A 12,182-nucleotide genomic window follows, 5' to 3' on the forward strand; every position below is an offset into this window, starting at 1 on the left:
GGGTAGTTCCCACCAGCATCCCACTCGGTACTTGGCAACTGACAATGAGCATGAGGCGGCAGGACCTAGGCCACGCGGCAGGACCTAGGCCACGAGGCATGCCGGCGTTCCGTACCCAGGGGTCACGAGCAGGTCGGGGTGCATATGGAGACTGCCGGGCTAGGGGTCGGGGAGACCCAGGCTCCGTGCTCGGTCGGCTCCGAGAGAAGGCATGAGGCCTGGGCTGAAGCACACTGTGCCAGCTCCCCTCTGCCTGGGCGCCCAGGGCAGCCCGTTCATGTGAGCACACTGTCTCTTCTGTCTCCCTCACCCAATTTCTCCCATCCTTAGGCCTCATGCCTGTCTCTAACTCAATCGTGTCAGTCACCTAAGTCATGCTCCTAAAAGGACAGTAGCCTCAAGGAAGTAGTGGTGGTGGGAGGCAGAAGGGAAAAATTCTTGTCTGTCAAAAATTTCTAGGGGCGCCTGGGTGGCTTAGTCAGTTAAGCGTTCGACTTTCGCTTAGGTCATGATCTCGCGGTTCGTGGGTTCAGGCCCCGCGTCGGGCTCTGTGCTGACTGCCAGCTCAGAGCCTGGAGCCTGTTTCAGTCTGTGACTCCCTCTCTCTCTGACCCTCCCCTGCTCACGCTGTCTCTCTCTCTCTCCTAGAAATAAATAAAATAAAAATATTAAAAAAAAAAAAAATTTCTAGTGAGGCTCCCCAATCCTAACGTATAGCCCCAAACTCAAACATGGTCTTAAAGTAAGCGTAAGAGCACATGATAACTAGTCATTCAATCCATATTGCAAAAACTTAATCTACCTTTCTCACTCTAAAAGACAGTGGTTATACCAGATCATGCTACGTTTCCACCAGGAATGACTCCATATTGGCACACTGATGTTATTAAACATATCAAGTGCCAACTTCAGCTAAGAGCATCCTTTACTGACTATAACTTATACTCAAGAGTGTCCAAGTGCACACTCAGGGAGGTGCCCACCCGCCCCTTAGAGCGCCTCCACCAACCGGCCCCACTGCTGGCCCCCTGCCTAGCATTCCCCTGGCTCCCTCTCACATTCCACTCGGCCTCGATGCCAGTGCCGCCTCCTCAGACAGCCTCCAGGACCACACTAAGATCACCTAGCACCTAGCATCACACTGCGCCCCATCACCCACAGCCCCTCCTGGGGCCTGCACTCATTACACTGCCTGACTTTAAGCCATCTATTCTTCTACTTTAAGTTATTTATGCTTTCCCTTCATGTCAACTCCATGGAGGAAGGGGTTTTGTTTTGTTCCGTACTACACTCAGAACAGCGCCTGGTACATATGGAGGTCTCAATAAGCATCCATTAAATCAATGAACAAAAATGAACATTCTTATTCAGCTGCACAATTTGGTCCCGGCTTACTTTTGGATTTTAATTTGCCCCAGATTTATTTTAAAACTGGGAAGACAAAGAAATTATGTGAAATATGATGAAAGAGATATGTAAGATATTTAAGTATACACAATATAGATACATAAAGTGTAATTTTTTTTTTAAATTTAAGTAGTAAATACTCAGTGGCTATACTCACATCTGTGTCTCAGCAAAGTTAGAGACCCAAGCCTGAAGCTCCCAAACTCTGGTCTGCAGAGAGAACCGATGGGTGGTGAACGCCACCCCGGTGCCTGGGGCTTCCGCAGGCCGTGCAGCACCTCATCGTCCTACAAGGTTTCTAGCAGACACTGCGGGTCCCTGAAATCACTTTCTTCACACGCCGTGTCAGGGCTCTCTCAGGACACCGGACAAAGATGTCCGTCACCACACCGCTGGGGTGGCGGGGCTGGGAACAACCCAAATGCCCCACACCCAGGGGCGGTCGGATAAACACCACCGAGCCCACGCTGGGCACTGTGATGCAGCCAGTCACAATAATGGCTCAACACCTCATCTGCTGACTTGGGACGACGCTCACAGAGGGCTGCCACCAAGCAGGACAAGCTACAGACAAACGGCTACATGATACGATGCCATTTCTAGCAAAGTGAGCATCAACCACGAAACAGTGAGAATGACCATCGTTTTTCTCTGGATACGGTCTCACTGTGCTAATTTCGTACTTTCAAAATAATTCAAGACTTTAAAATTTTAACAAAACGATGAACACTCATGATGGGGTGTCACTTAAAACTCTGCAATGAGCACCCACATATTACAAAGGTGATCTTTCAGCAGAGTACAGGCGGCCCACCCTGAGGCTAGTGGGGGGCACAGAATCAGAAGCGTGCCTATGCGGCTGTAAGTCACAGAGATGCCTCTTTATACCTAAAAAGTACCTACTTCTTAAATGTGTTTGTTAAGATTTTTCTAACATCGAAAATGACCAATTCCTAATTCTCCTATCACTTCCTATTAGAACCACAAAAATACATCCTATGTAATTTGCATAAAACAACAAACACTGATTTAATTATTAGACTAACACATAATGGCACAATACTGGCAGCCTGCAGACTATTTAGAAGTGAGGGAAACCATGCTGAGACTCGAACTGGCCTCCACGAGTCCACTACTCACCCCCAGCACCAAAGTTGACGACGTACTGAGAAAACAGGGCGTCGAGCTCGTCATACTGTACAAGAGCATCTTCAAACTGCTGCAGCATCTCAAATACGAAGGCAAGTTCCTCCTGGTGACCAGAACAAAAAACCAGCAAAAACGTCAATCAACTTTTTTGGAACAACACACAGCCAGCAGAGATCACGACGAGAGAAACCTGTGGCATTAAGGGCGGTACTCGGGCAGGGCGGCCGGAGGCAGCGCACGGCTCCTGGTTCCAGCTCAGGTCATGATCTCACGGCTCGTGGGTTTGAGTCCCAAGTCAGGCTCCAAGCTGACATCATGGGGCCCCCCAGGACTACCTCGGCCCGAGAACAAACCACTTCTCCAAGAGGCCCAGGCACTGGACTCAGAATGGAATTCAGAACCTAAGATCTTATTAGCACTGTGTTTACTGCGACTGAGAAGTCATCTTTTTTCCAGGCCCTGTCAGGACGGGGCAAGGAAATGCGTGCATGTGTACATCCTCACACACATGCGTCTAGAGTTCTGACCTACCCATCCCCATGTCTGTCCATCCGTCCATCCATCCCACCATGGGCTCACACTGATATCTCAGAGTCCAATCCCACACCACTGGGTTCACCTAGATTCTCCCTCTCCTTGCTGATAACTCTTGGAAATGAAGTTTGATACACCAGAACGGTGAAGTGACAAGGCCGTCTGAAAGGTTTGCAGTGGGTCAATCATACCGTGACTCATGGACCCTCACGCGTGCCCAGTCACCGAACACCACTGAGACATAAGCAACAGAGTCAGAGATAAACATCAGAATTTCTAATCACTATTGGTCTCTTATTTGTTCAAAGTACATTATTTCTTCAGGAATTAACACACAAGTGCAATTTAAATATGAAAACTTTTTTTCAGTTTAAATGTGGTGAACACGCAGGAGGAAACCTAAGGGCAACATCCCGGTCACCCTCTGCAGTGTTAGAAAGTGCGCCAGAAACTAGCTTAAGACCCTCCTTTATTGAGACCTCAGACTAGAAGTCAAACTACAGAGGAAATGACTGTCCCCGGGAAGTCCTAACACAGTCCCAGGGCCACGCGGGTGGCAGACGTCTGTCCTCAGGATCAACACCACGGCCAGGGCTCCCCTGCCTGAGACATCTCCACGGAGGACACCCCAGAAGGCCCAAGGCAGTAACACCACCCAGATTAGTCTGAGGGACAAGGCCCTTTTGAAAACGGCCAGATGCCGAGCCCTGACGCGGCAGGAGAGCTGATGGACGCGCCGCGGAGACGGCCTCTGATCTGCCTCACGAGCCCAGAGACGGAAACGTCTGTGGCTACCACGCTGTCTCTTGGTTTCAAAAGCTATGCGAGTGACCACGAAGCCTGCCTTGTTTCCAGAGGAGGAGGAGGAGGGGGAGAAGGAAGCGTCTAGTAGGACTGGACGCCCCATACCTGGACCATGAAATAGTCACAGAAGCTCCAGCCCGGCTCCGTCCTCTTCTCCCTCAAGGTCCTCATGTCGTCCTCAAACTTGCCCAGGTTTTTGGTAAAAGACATAAGAAGGGATGTCCTGAGTTTGGTCAGGAAGGCATTCCAGGATTCCTGAGTTCGAGAAGAGTCCTTCAGGGGGTCGGAGAGCACAACACACCTGCAGAGACACGAATGGATGGTCTGGAAAACGCTCTCCACGCACGGCACGCGGCCCAACTGCTTTCCGCCCCTGCTTCCTCCCTTCGTTAACTGGTGGCGACCGTCAGGCCGGCGCCGAGAAACCGGGTTAGGAAAAGGTTTCATCAGGAACTGGCTTAACGCCACACGAGCAGCGGGCGCCGCGGAGCCGTGGCGGCAGGCAGGGGTGTGCAGCATCTGTCTCAGATCCAGCCTCCGGGGCTCCCTGGAAAGTGAGGTGGCCGCCAGCTCCCAAGCCTCAATCGCACTGCCCCCTGCACAGACCTCGCCGGTCCCTGACACGGCACATGAGGGTTGTCACGCCCTGACCCGGCCCAGCGGCCCAGCTCGGTCTCACTATTCCTGGCCAAGCCCACCCAATGTCTCGAGCTCTACGCTCAATTCATCTAGCACATTCCCGCTCACCCTTCCAAACCCGGCTTGGCTGACACACGTCCTCCCAGAACCCCTCCCCTGCTGCCCTGTGATCGCACTACCCCCGCGGTGACTGCCTCACTCCCTCTCCGCAGCTCCGTCTCTCCCCCTGGGCCCTAGGCCGTGAGCTCTGCAAGAGCAGAGTTCAGAAGTAATCAGTAAATAAAAGCTTAAAGAATATGGCTTGATATTAGGTAGGATACAATTTCACTACAGAAAGACTATCTGGGGGCAGCTGGGTGGTTCAGATGGTTAAGTGTCCGACTTTGGCTCAAGTCATGATCTCACGGTTTGTGGTTCGAGCCCCAGGTCGGGCTCTGCTGACAGCTCTGAGCCTGGAGCTGCTTCGGAGTCTGTGTCTCCCTCTCTCTCTGCCCCTCCCCTGCTCATGCTCTGTCTCTATCAAAAACAAACATTTTTAAAAATATTTTTTAAAAAGAGACTATCTGTGGCATGGAAATACCAAAGGCATAAAATTACAAGTTTCCAGTGGATTTGGAAAAGGCAATGTGTTCATCTAACAGGCTGGAAAACACAGATGTATCTTTTATAATAAAAATTTAGAAAGAAGATGAATAAACATGAACTCAGAAATAATTTTAAATACTGACGCTGTGAGCTCAATATTTCTCCTCAGTGGATGTGTTGCCTTAATTACTAGCCAGTAGCAAAATGGAGAGTCTAGGTCTCTGTGCCCCGGCACAGCCTTTGGAGGAAGGGCTAAACCTCTGGAATCATAAACTGGGGACCAAAACGTGAAGCCCACAGTCTAGATGATCTACCAGGTGAGGAATCAGTACCAAGGAGAACATTTACGAATCAGTAGCCGGCTTCCAACCCAGACACCCCACCACATGGTGCTGTTTCCTACCCCGAAGGGCAAAAGGCCCCGGTCCCACCAGCTCATTCCTAAAGCCCCAAAGGACTGACATGCATCTATTCCCTCCATGAGCTGAGAGACTCTATCAGTTCAGCCTCCTCAAGGCTGGGTCGTCATGGACACTTATTCCTGGCCAGACACAGGACTCTCCCCCAAAGCTCCAGGGGCAGAAGGGGCAGGAAACTGATGGCAAACCGACCCCCCAGGCAGTCTTTGTTTACCCAGAGCCGGTGCTTACCAACCGGACGAGACGTTCATTAAATTCTCTCTCTTATTGTGTCTTCAACTTGCACAGTTTCTAGATTTTCTTTTTATAACAATGAAGAACTATGCTTCAGAAGTCTGTGTCAGGCCTAGATGGTTAACCCAGGAGAGCGAGCCTGGAACAGCTCCCCAGACTGGCGGGCGCTGGCATGCAGAAGGGCTCCTCGGAGCAGCGGGGACCTGGGGGCCCGGCCTCCATGTGTCATCGGGGCCGCTGCTAACACAGACAGCTGTCGGGGCGGCCCTCTGACACGTTACTAACCACCTGAAATACCCACCAAAGGCCTGAAAAATGCACAAGACCTTTGGCCAAGCAACTTTCATTTTAGGGATTCATGCTAAGAAATAACTAAGGATGTACACAGCGCCCAGGCTCCAACACTGTTTACAGTGCTATTGACAACAGGCAGTAACTCGTCCATCTGCAGAGGGCGGGGTAAACAACTTCCCGTACGTCACAGCTACGGAGCAGTACGTGCTCACTGACGATGATGGTGGGGAAATACATTTATTGTTCGTGGAAACATTTTTACAACCATCAGGTGGGAAAGGCAAACACAAAATATGATGCAGGTATGTCACATGCACCCGCACACACCACACCACCCGGCCCTGAGCGTGCTTTGTAAAAAGGAAAGGTTTGAAAAATACATACCAAATACCAAGAGTTAAGATCAATTTTCATTTTGCTCACTGCTTTCTTCTAATAATCCTACGATGAACATGCAGTGTTTACAATCAGAAATTGCATGCCAGATTAAGGCTAAAGGAAACCAGAAGCCGCCTCAGGGCCAGTGTGCCATGTTTCCGAAGGCCAGAAATCAAACCGGCTAATAAAACAACCGTGAATACGAGGTTTCCAAATTCAATATATGGACCCAACTCTTCACTTTAAAAAAAAAGAACCGATTTGTTAAAGGTGCTTGCAAATTAATGAAAATCCAAACATCAGAAGGCATGTTTTTATGCTGAGATGAAATGTTAAAATCTCGGGAAGTTGAATTTTACATGTAAAGACTTACGTCAATGGAAACAAGTTAGGTTTCCATGGGCTCAGCAGGAATGTACTTTAAGCAATTAGATAAAATCAAGTCACAGCCTTTAAAGCAGTCAACAGGCACTTTGAAAAAATTAGACAATTCAAACATCTCACAGGTTTAGACCAATCTGCCCCATTACTACCAATTTATGTTCTTAATGAAATCCCAAAGAAACGTGACCAAAAGGCCATTTGGTCTGGTCACTGGTTAACCCTCTGCTCTGCTGCCCTGGCACCCCCTCTCCCCATCACCTCCTCCCTCCTTCCCACCACCACCTTCCCCCCTCGGGGACAAGAGCTGTGTTTCCGGCCCCCCTCCCGGCAGCCGGCCCCCCTTTACAGAGCAAAAGCAGGCGCAGCCGAACCACATAGGGAAGGAGACCCGGTTCCGGGGCATCTTGCTGAAGCGCTAAGCCGATTCGTTCGGGATAACTAACGTACGAATAACAGACCTTAGGACACATTCCCTCAAGTCCAGATGGCATGAAATTTCTCTAAGAGAAACCGTGAGCTCAGTAATCTAATGTTTATTTCAGACTATAAATAAAACAAATCTGAACGTCGCTCTGTGCCCAGAACTGTGTGGGACATAAAATGAAAGCCCACAAAGACTCCTTCCCCTGAAGAAGAGTCAGTTTACCGGGTGACACAGGACGCGGTGGTGTTGGTCGGGATTCCGGCCCGGGCCCCTCCCCTCGCTCCCGGGCGCTCCTCCCTCCATAGCCCTGCCCCCCCCAGCTCCTCTGTGAGCACCTGCCACCGGGGCGACCACCGGTGTGGTGACGTGCCTCTGTCCATGAGGCCACACCGTACACCGCAGGCACCAGGAAGTCCGCCAGCCTGCCCGGCTGGGCGCGGCACCACCGAGAGGGGAACTGACCCCAGCAGCCAGAACGGGGCCACACAGGGCCGAGCACGGGGAAAGGAAGGAGCCACCATGGTTCTGTGGCTCCCTTTTGAAGATCCTACAGATTAAGTAGGCATTTCAGAATTCTGGTTCTTAGGAACTCTTAGCAGGTATGAAGGAAAGCAAACGCACCACAGGGTTGAGGAGCCCTCCTGTACACAGGGACGCAAGGTGTCCCCAAGCCTGGCCACTCCAACACGCACTCCGGATCCTCAAAGGGAAGCCACGTGCGGGCTCTCCTGCCATGGTCACCGGGCGGCACGCTGGGGGTTACGACTCCCGGCGTTTCCCCCAGCAGACCGGGAGCCCCGGGAGGGGGACCCCAGTCTGCAGCACCCACCACGTGCCACAGCGTCAGGTCCACCGTCCGCACTCACTGAGGAAGATCCCGATGCAGAAGCCAGTCATCTGGGTTCACTTACCTGTCACTCTGTTTATTACAAAAGTCATTTCTTATTTTGTCCACAATGGAAGCTCGGGGAAGAATGTTGGTTTTGTTTTTCTTCTTGGCATCATTTTCAACTACCACTATGAGCCAGTCCACAGAGCTATGAGCTTTCAGCACGTTCTGCCACTTGGTAAGGTCGTCTTTTACTGTAGCTTTATACACTTCAGTATCCTAAAAATAAGTAAGTCAGTGGAAAGGAAAGTTGATCAGTGCCCTTCAGTTTAACAGCAAAATGCGTCTACTAACAATACATCAGCCACAGTGCTTTATAGCTTTGGGACGGGACCCTCCATGCAAGCCCGGTGCCTGGGGGCAGGCCCAGGGACACCAAGGGAAGATGGCTCCAAGGTCACAAAGGAAGAGACTGAGAGGGAGCTTAGTGAGCTGCCCGCGGCAACACGGTCCACTGGGTAAGCCAGGACTTTAAAATCCGGCCTACTATGTGAAAGGGCCCGTACCAACCAACTCTGTTGTGAGTCCCTGGCACGGGTCCTGTGTCCATGGGGAGAAGCCCCCCTCCCGCCCCCCAGCTTGGAGCCTGCAGGAACCCTGGGCCACCACGAGGCGCCTCCTCCACAGCCCTCAGCCCTCCGTCAGCACCCAGGACAGCGCCAAAACCACCTGCGGGCCACACGGGCGGGCAGCGCCAGAGGCAAACAAACCCAAGGCAAGTGGACAACCTAGGGCTTCTGGAAAGGAAAGCCCGTCCAAGTCACAAGGGCCCCAGGGGAGACGCCGCTCCGGAAAGCCAACACCGCTGGACTCACAGACGCCGAGGCCGGCCTGCCCAGAAAGCCCACGGCCCGCCTCGGCCCCTCCACGCAGAAGCGCAGAGAAAATCTACCTGCTGTCAGCGCTGGTTTATAACTGCCCTTACGCTCTACCAATCCACACAGCAAATCCAGAGTGAAAAATCTAAAACCGAGATGCTTTACTTTCAAATTGGACATTTAAAAACCAAACTAAAACTTAGAAAACTAAAATTTAGCTACTGTTTATAAATACATAGATTTCCCCCTTTTTCAATACAAAGATTCTTTGTTATCCTGCCCATACTTTCTCTGGATTTTTTAGTTTGTCTTGAATATGCTAAAGGGACCGATCCCTGAATGAGAAACCTCAAACTCTGTACCCAGCCCCCTCCTTTGGTTTAATCAGTAAGTGAAAAGTTCCAGAAGTCAGTACTTTTAATTTTTAGTCTGGTTTTTAGAACCTCTGTGTCCTCAGTTTAAACTGAATACAAACACAATCGGGAAAGATTTTCTGCTGAAAAACTAAGAGGAAAGCCATCCTGCAAGGAGGGGTTTTCTGTGACCCGCCATCCCCAAGAATGCGCCCCTCCGCCGCACCCCCTACGGACCGGAGGCTCCCCTCATGATGCTGGCACCCTGCAAGGCTGGGGCCTACGTGCATCACGCCTGCAGGGTGAAACCAAAGGCCGCAGACCCTGACTGCCTTGCAATCAAACCTCAGGGCCCAGGGCCAGGGAGCCCGGAAGAGCCAAGAAGCACTGTAGGCCGCCGCCCTGGGGCTGGTGCCAGGCACCCTCTGCCCATGCCAGTCCCGGCTCCCAGCTCTCCAGACCGGGCAGGGGCTGCCACACTCCCTGAGGGGACCCCAGCGTCTCTTCACGGACACCCTGCTTGGGACAGAGACCTCGCTGGGCAATGGGCAGGGCAGAGTCCCCTGAGGCTCTGGGGGAGATGAGCCGTGGGCACTCTGGGCCACGGCTCACAACAGCCAACCATGGGCATTATGAGAAAGGCTCGGTGACCGCTCAGAAGAGCCCAAGCTGCACCAGTGAGGGGAAGGTGTCTCCAGAAAGCAAAGCCAACACAGGAAGAAGCCGNGAGCAGATGGCGAGATGTGGGCCACAAAGGAGACAATGGAGGCCTGGGGGGAGGCATGAGGGTCAGAGGCCCGGAAGGGCCGAGGGGGGCCTCCCTGCTGTGTAACCTTATCTGGGTGCTACAGATCAGCTGAGGTGAGGAGGGAAGGGATCCGTGGGGAGCGCCAGCCCCAGAGCGGGGAGGAGCCGGACAGCATTGACAGAACGCTCCCGGACAGCGATTATTCAAATAAGCAAACTTATGGAGGCGAGGCGTGCCTGGCTCCTCCATGTCGTGTCGGGGAAGGAAGTTACAAACCTGGAAAGACACCAGAGCCGCCCTGCGGTACAGCACTGCCATCGGAATGCGTGTGCACATGTGCGTCTGTGCACACACACACCTACACACGGACATAAATGTACACGTGAGGGGGTGCACACGCCTGTGCACACACACGTGCTCCAGGGCAAAGAGCACGTCTAGTCCAGGGCCTGGTTTCTAAATGCCATCTCCCGCCGGAACGCCCAGCGCTCCCTGGAGAAGGGGTAACCCCGGGGCTCGGGCAGCGAAAGGACCAGCTGACCTTGGCACATCTTGCCTTAGGGAGAGTTCAGAGAACACGGACATGTCACAAGGTCATAGAAGCCAAATCGGGGACCGTGTGAGCATTAAAACCAATACTCATAGTAACAGACTACACTCCCCAAATTCAAAATCAACTGGTACATACCAACCTCAACCAAGAAACGGGGCAGCTGCCTCCAACACGACGCAGTCAGGGGCACACGGACCCGCCGCCGGGAACAACCAAAACACGGAGGAGGGGACACGTGCGGGGAGGCGTGCAGGTGGCCCGCTGAGTGCGCGGAGCTCCCGGGTGCTCCGAGCGTCCTACGCGGAGCAGACAGAGCACAGGGCCCCGGGACGCACAGGCCACGAAGCCACAGGTCGGAGGTCAGAGGGGCCCCCAGGGCGAGCACTCAGCGGGGGCTGACCAGCACAGGAGCGTACAGACTACCCAAAGCCAGGGAGAGACCCACCCAGACGGGGCCGACAGCCGCACCGGGCTGGGACCGGGCCCTGTTCCCGCAGACTGCGCTGGAAACCTCCAAACCCACGGCACTGGGAGAAGGCCTCAGGAAGGAAGGAAGTCTTAGACTGACTGCTGCTTCAGACCCTCAAGTCCTCAGAGCAATACGTAAAAGGACCCAAAGTAACTTAATTACACAAAGCTGAAGAAAACTTCCAGGATTCCCAAAATGCAAGCAAGCACTGATTGGGATAAAATTCACATTGTCTGGAATCCCATAAAAAACTGCCAAGCAGGCAAAGAAATAAGGGAACATGATCCATACCAAGCAGAAAAATCAGTCAACAGAACAGCTGCAGTAACGACACAGCTGAGAGAATGAGCAGACAAAACCAGCAAAACCCTTGTTGTGGCCACAATCAATGTGTTCAAGAAGGCAGAGGAAGAGCGGATCTGAGGCAGAGACATGGAAGAAACTTTAAAAACAAGGTAAAGACCCCAAAGGATCGTCTAGAGATGAAAACCACGGCGTCTGAACTGCAAATACCGTGNAGGGCTGGGCTAAGAGCAGATGAGATGCCACAGACGAACAATCAGTGAACTTGCAGACACAGAAACGGAACCATCCAAATGAAATGGAAAGACTGAAAAGCCATCAGCAGGACCCAATACGTGAGTAACTGGGGCCCCCAGAGGGGAGAGAGGCAGAAACAGAACAAGCAACTAAGAAAGAACAAGCAGAAATGTTCCAAATTTAACTTAAAATTACAGGGGCACCCGAGGGGCTCAGTCGGTTAAGCGTCCGACCTTGGCTCAGGTCATGATCTCATGGTTCGTGGGTTCGAGCCNAATTAATTAATTAAAATCACAGACCCACAAAGCCTAAAAAAACCCCAAGGGCAAAAAAACATGAAGAAAAGTACACCAGGGCATATCATAGAAGGTTTAAAACCCAGGACAGAGAGGGGCGCCTGGGTGGCTTAGTGGGTTAAGCGACCGACTTTCGCTTAGGTCATGATCTCGCGGTTCGTGGGTTCGAGCCCCGCGTCGGGCTCTGTGCTGACTGCCAGCTCAGAGCCTGGAGCCTGTTTCAGTCTGTGACTCCCTCTCTCTCTGACCCTCCCCTGCTCACGCT

The 12,182-nt window shown here is 52.2% G+C and overlaps 1 protein-coding gene across 2 annotated transcripts in view; it reads right to left on the reverse strand.

The window, feature by feature from the left end:
• TRAPPC10 (trafficking protein particle complex subunit 10) overlaps nucleotides 1–12,182 on the reverse strand; it is a 64,126-nt gene that overhangs the window by 41,015 nt on the left and 10,929 nt on the right. For both annotated transcript variants that reach the window (XM_077755434.1, XM_077755433.1), the window contains exons 3-5: nucleotides 8,163–8,359; nucleotides 4,000–4,195; nucleotides 2,548–2,659 (exon numbers count right to left, since the gene is read on the reverse strand). In XM_077755434.1, the coding sequence (XP_077611560.1) occupies nucleotides 2,548–2,659; nucleotides 4,000–4,195; nucleotides 8,163–8,359 (505 nt within the window). The remainder of the gene's footprint in view (nucleotides 1–2,547; nucleotides 2,660–3,999; nucleotides 4,196–8,162; nucleotides 8,360–12,182) is intronic.

This window comes from Crocuta crocuta, unplaced genomic scaffold, assembly GCF_008692635.1.
Source record: "Crocuta crocuta isolate KB4526 unplaced genomic scaffold, BGI_CrCroc_1.0 scaffold675, whole genome shotgun sequence".
Lineage (NCBI taxonomy): Eukaryota > Metazoa > Chordata > Mammalia > Carnivora > Hyaenidae > Crocuta > Crocuta crocuta.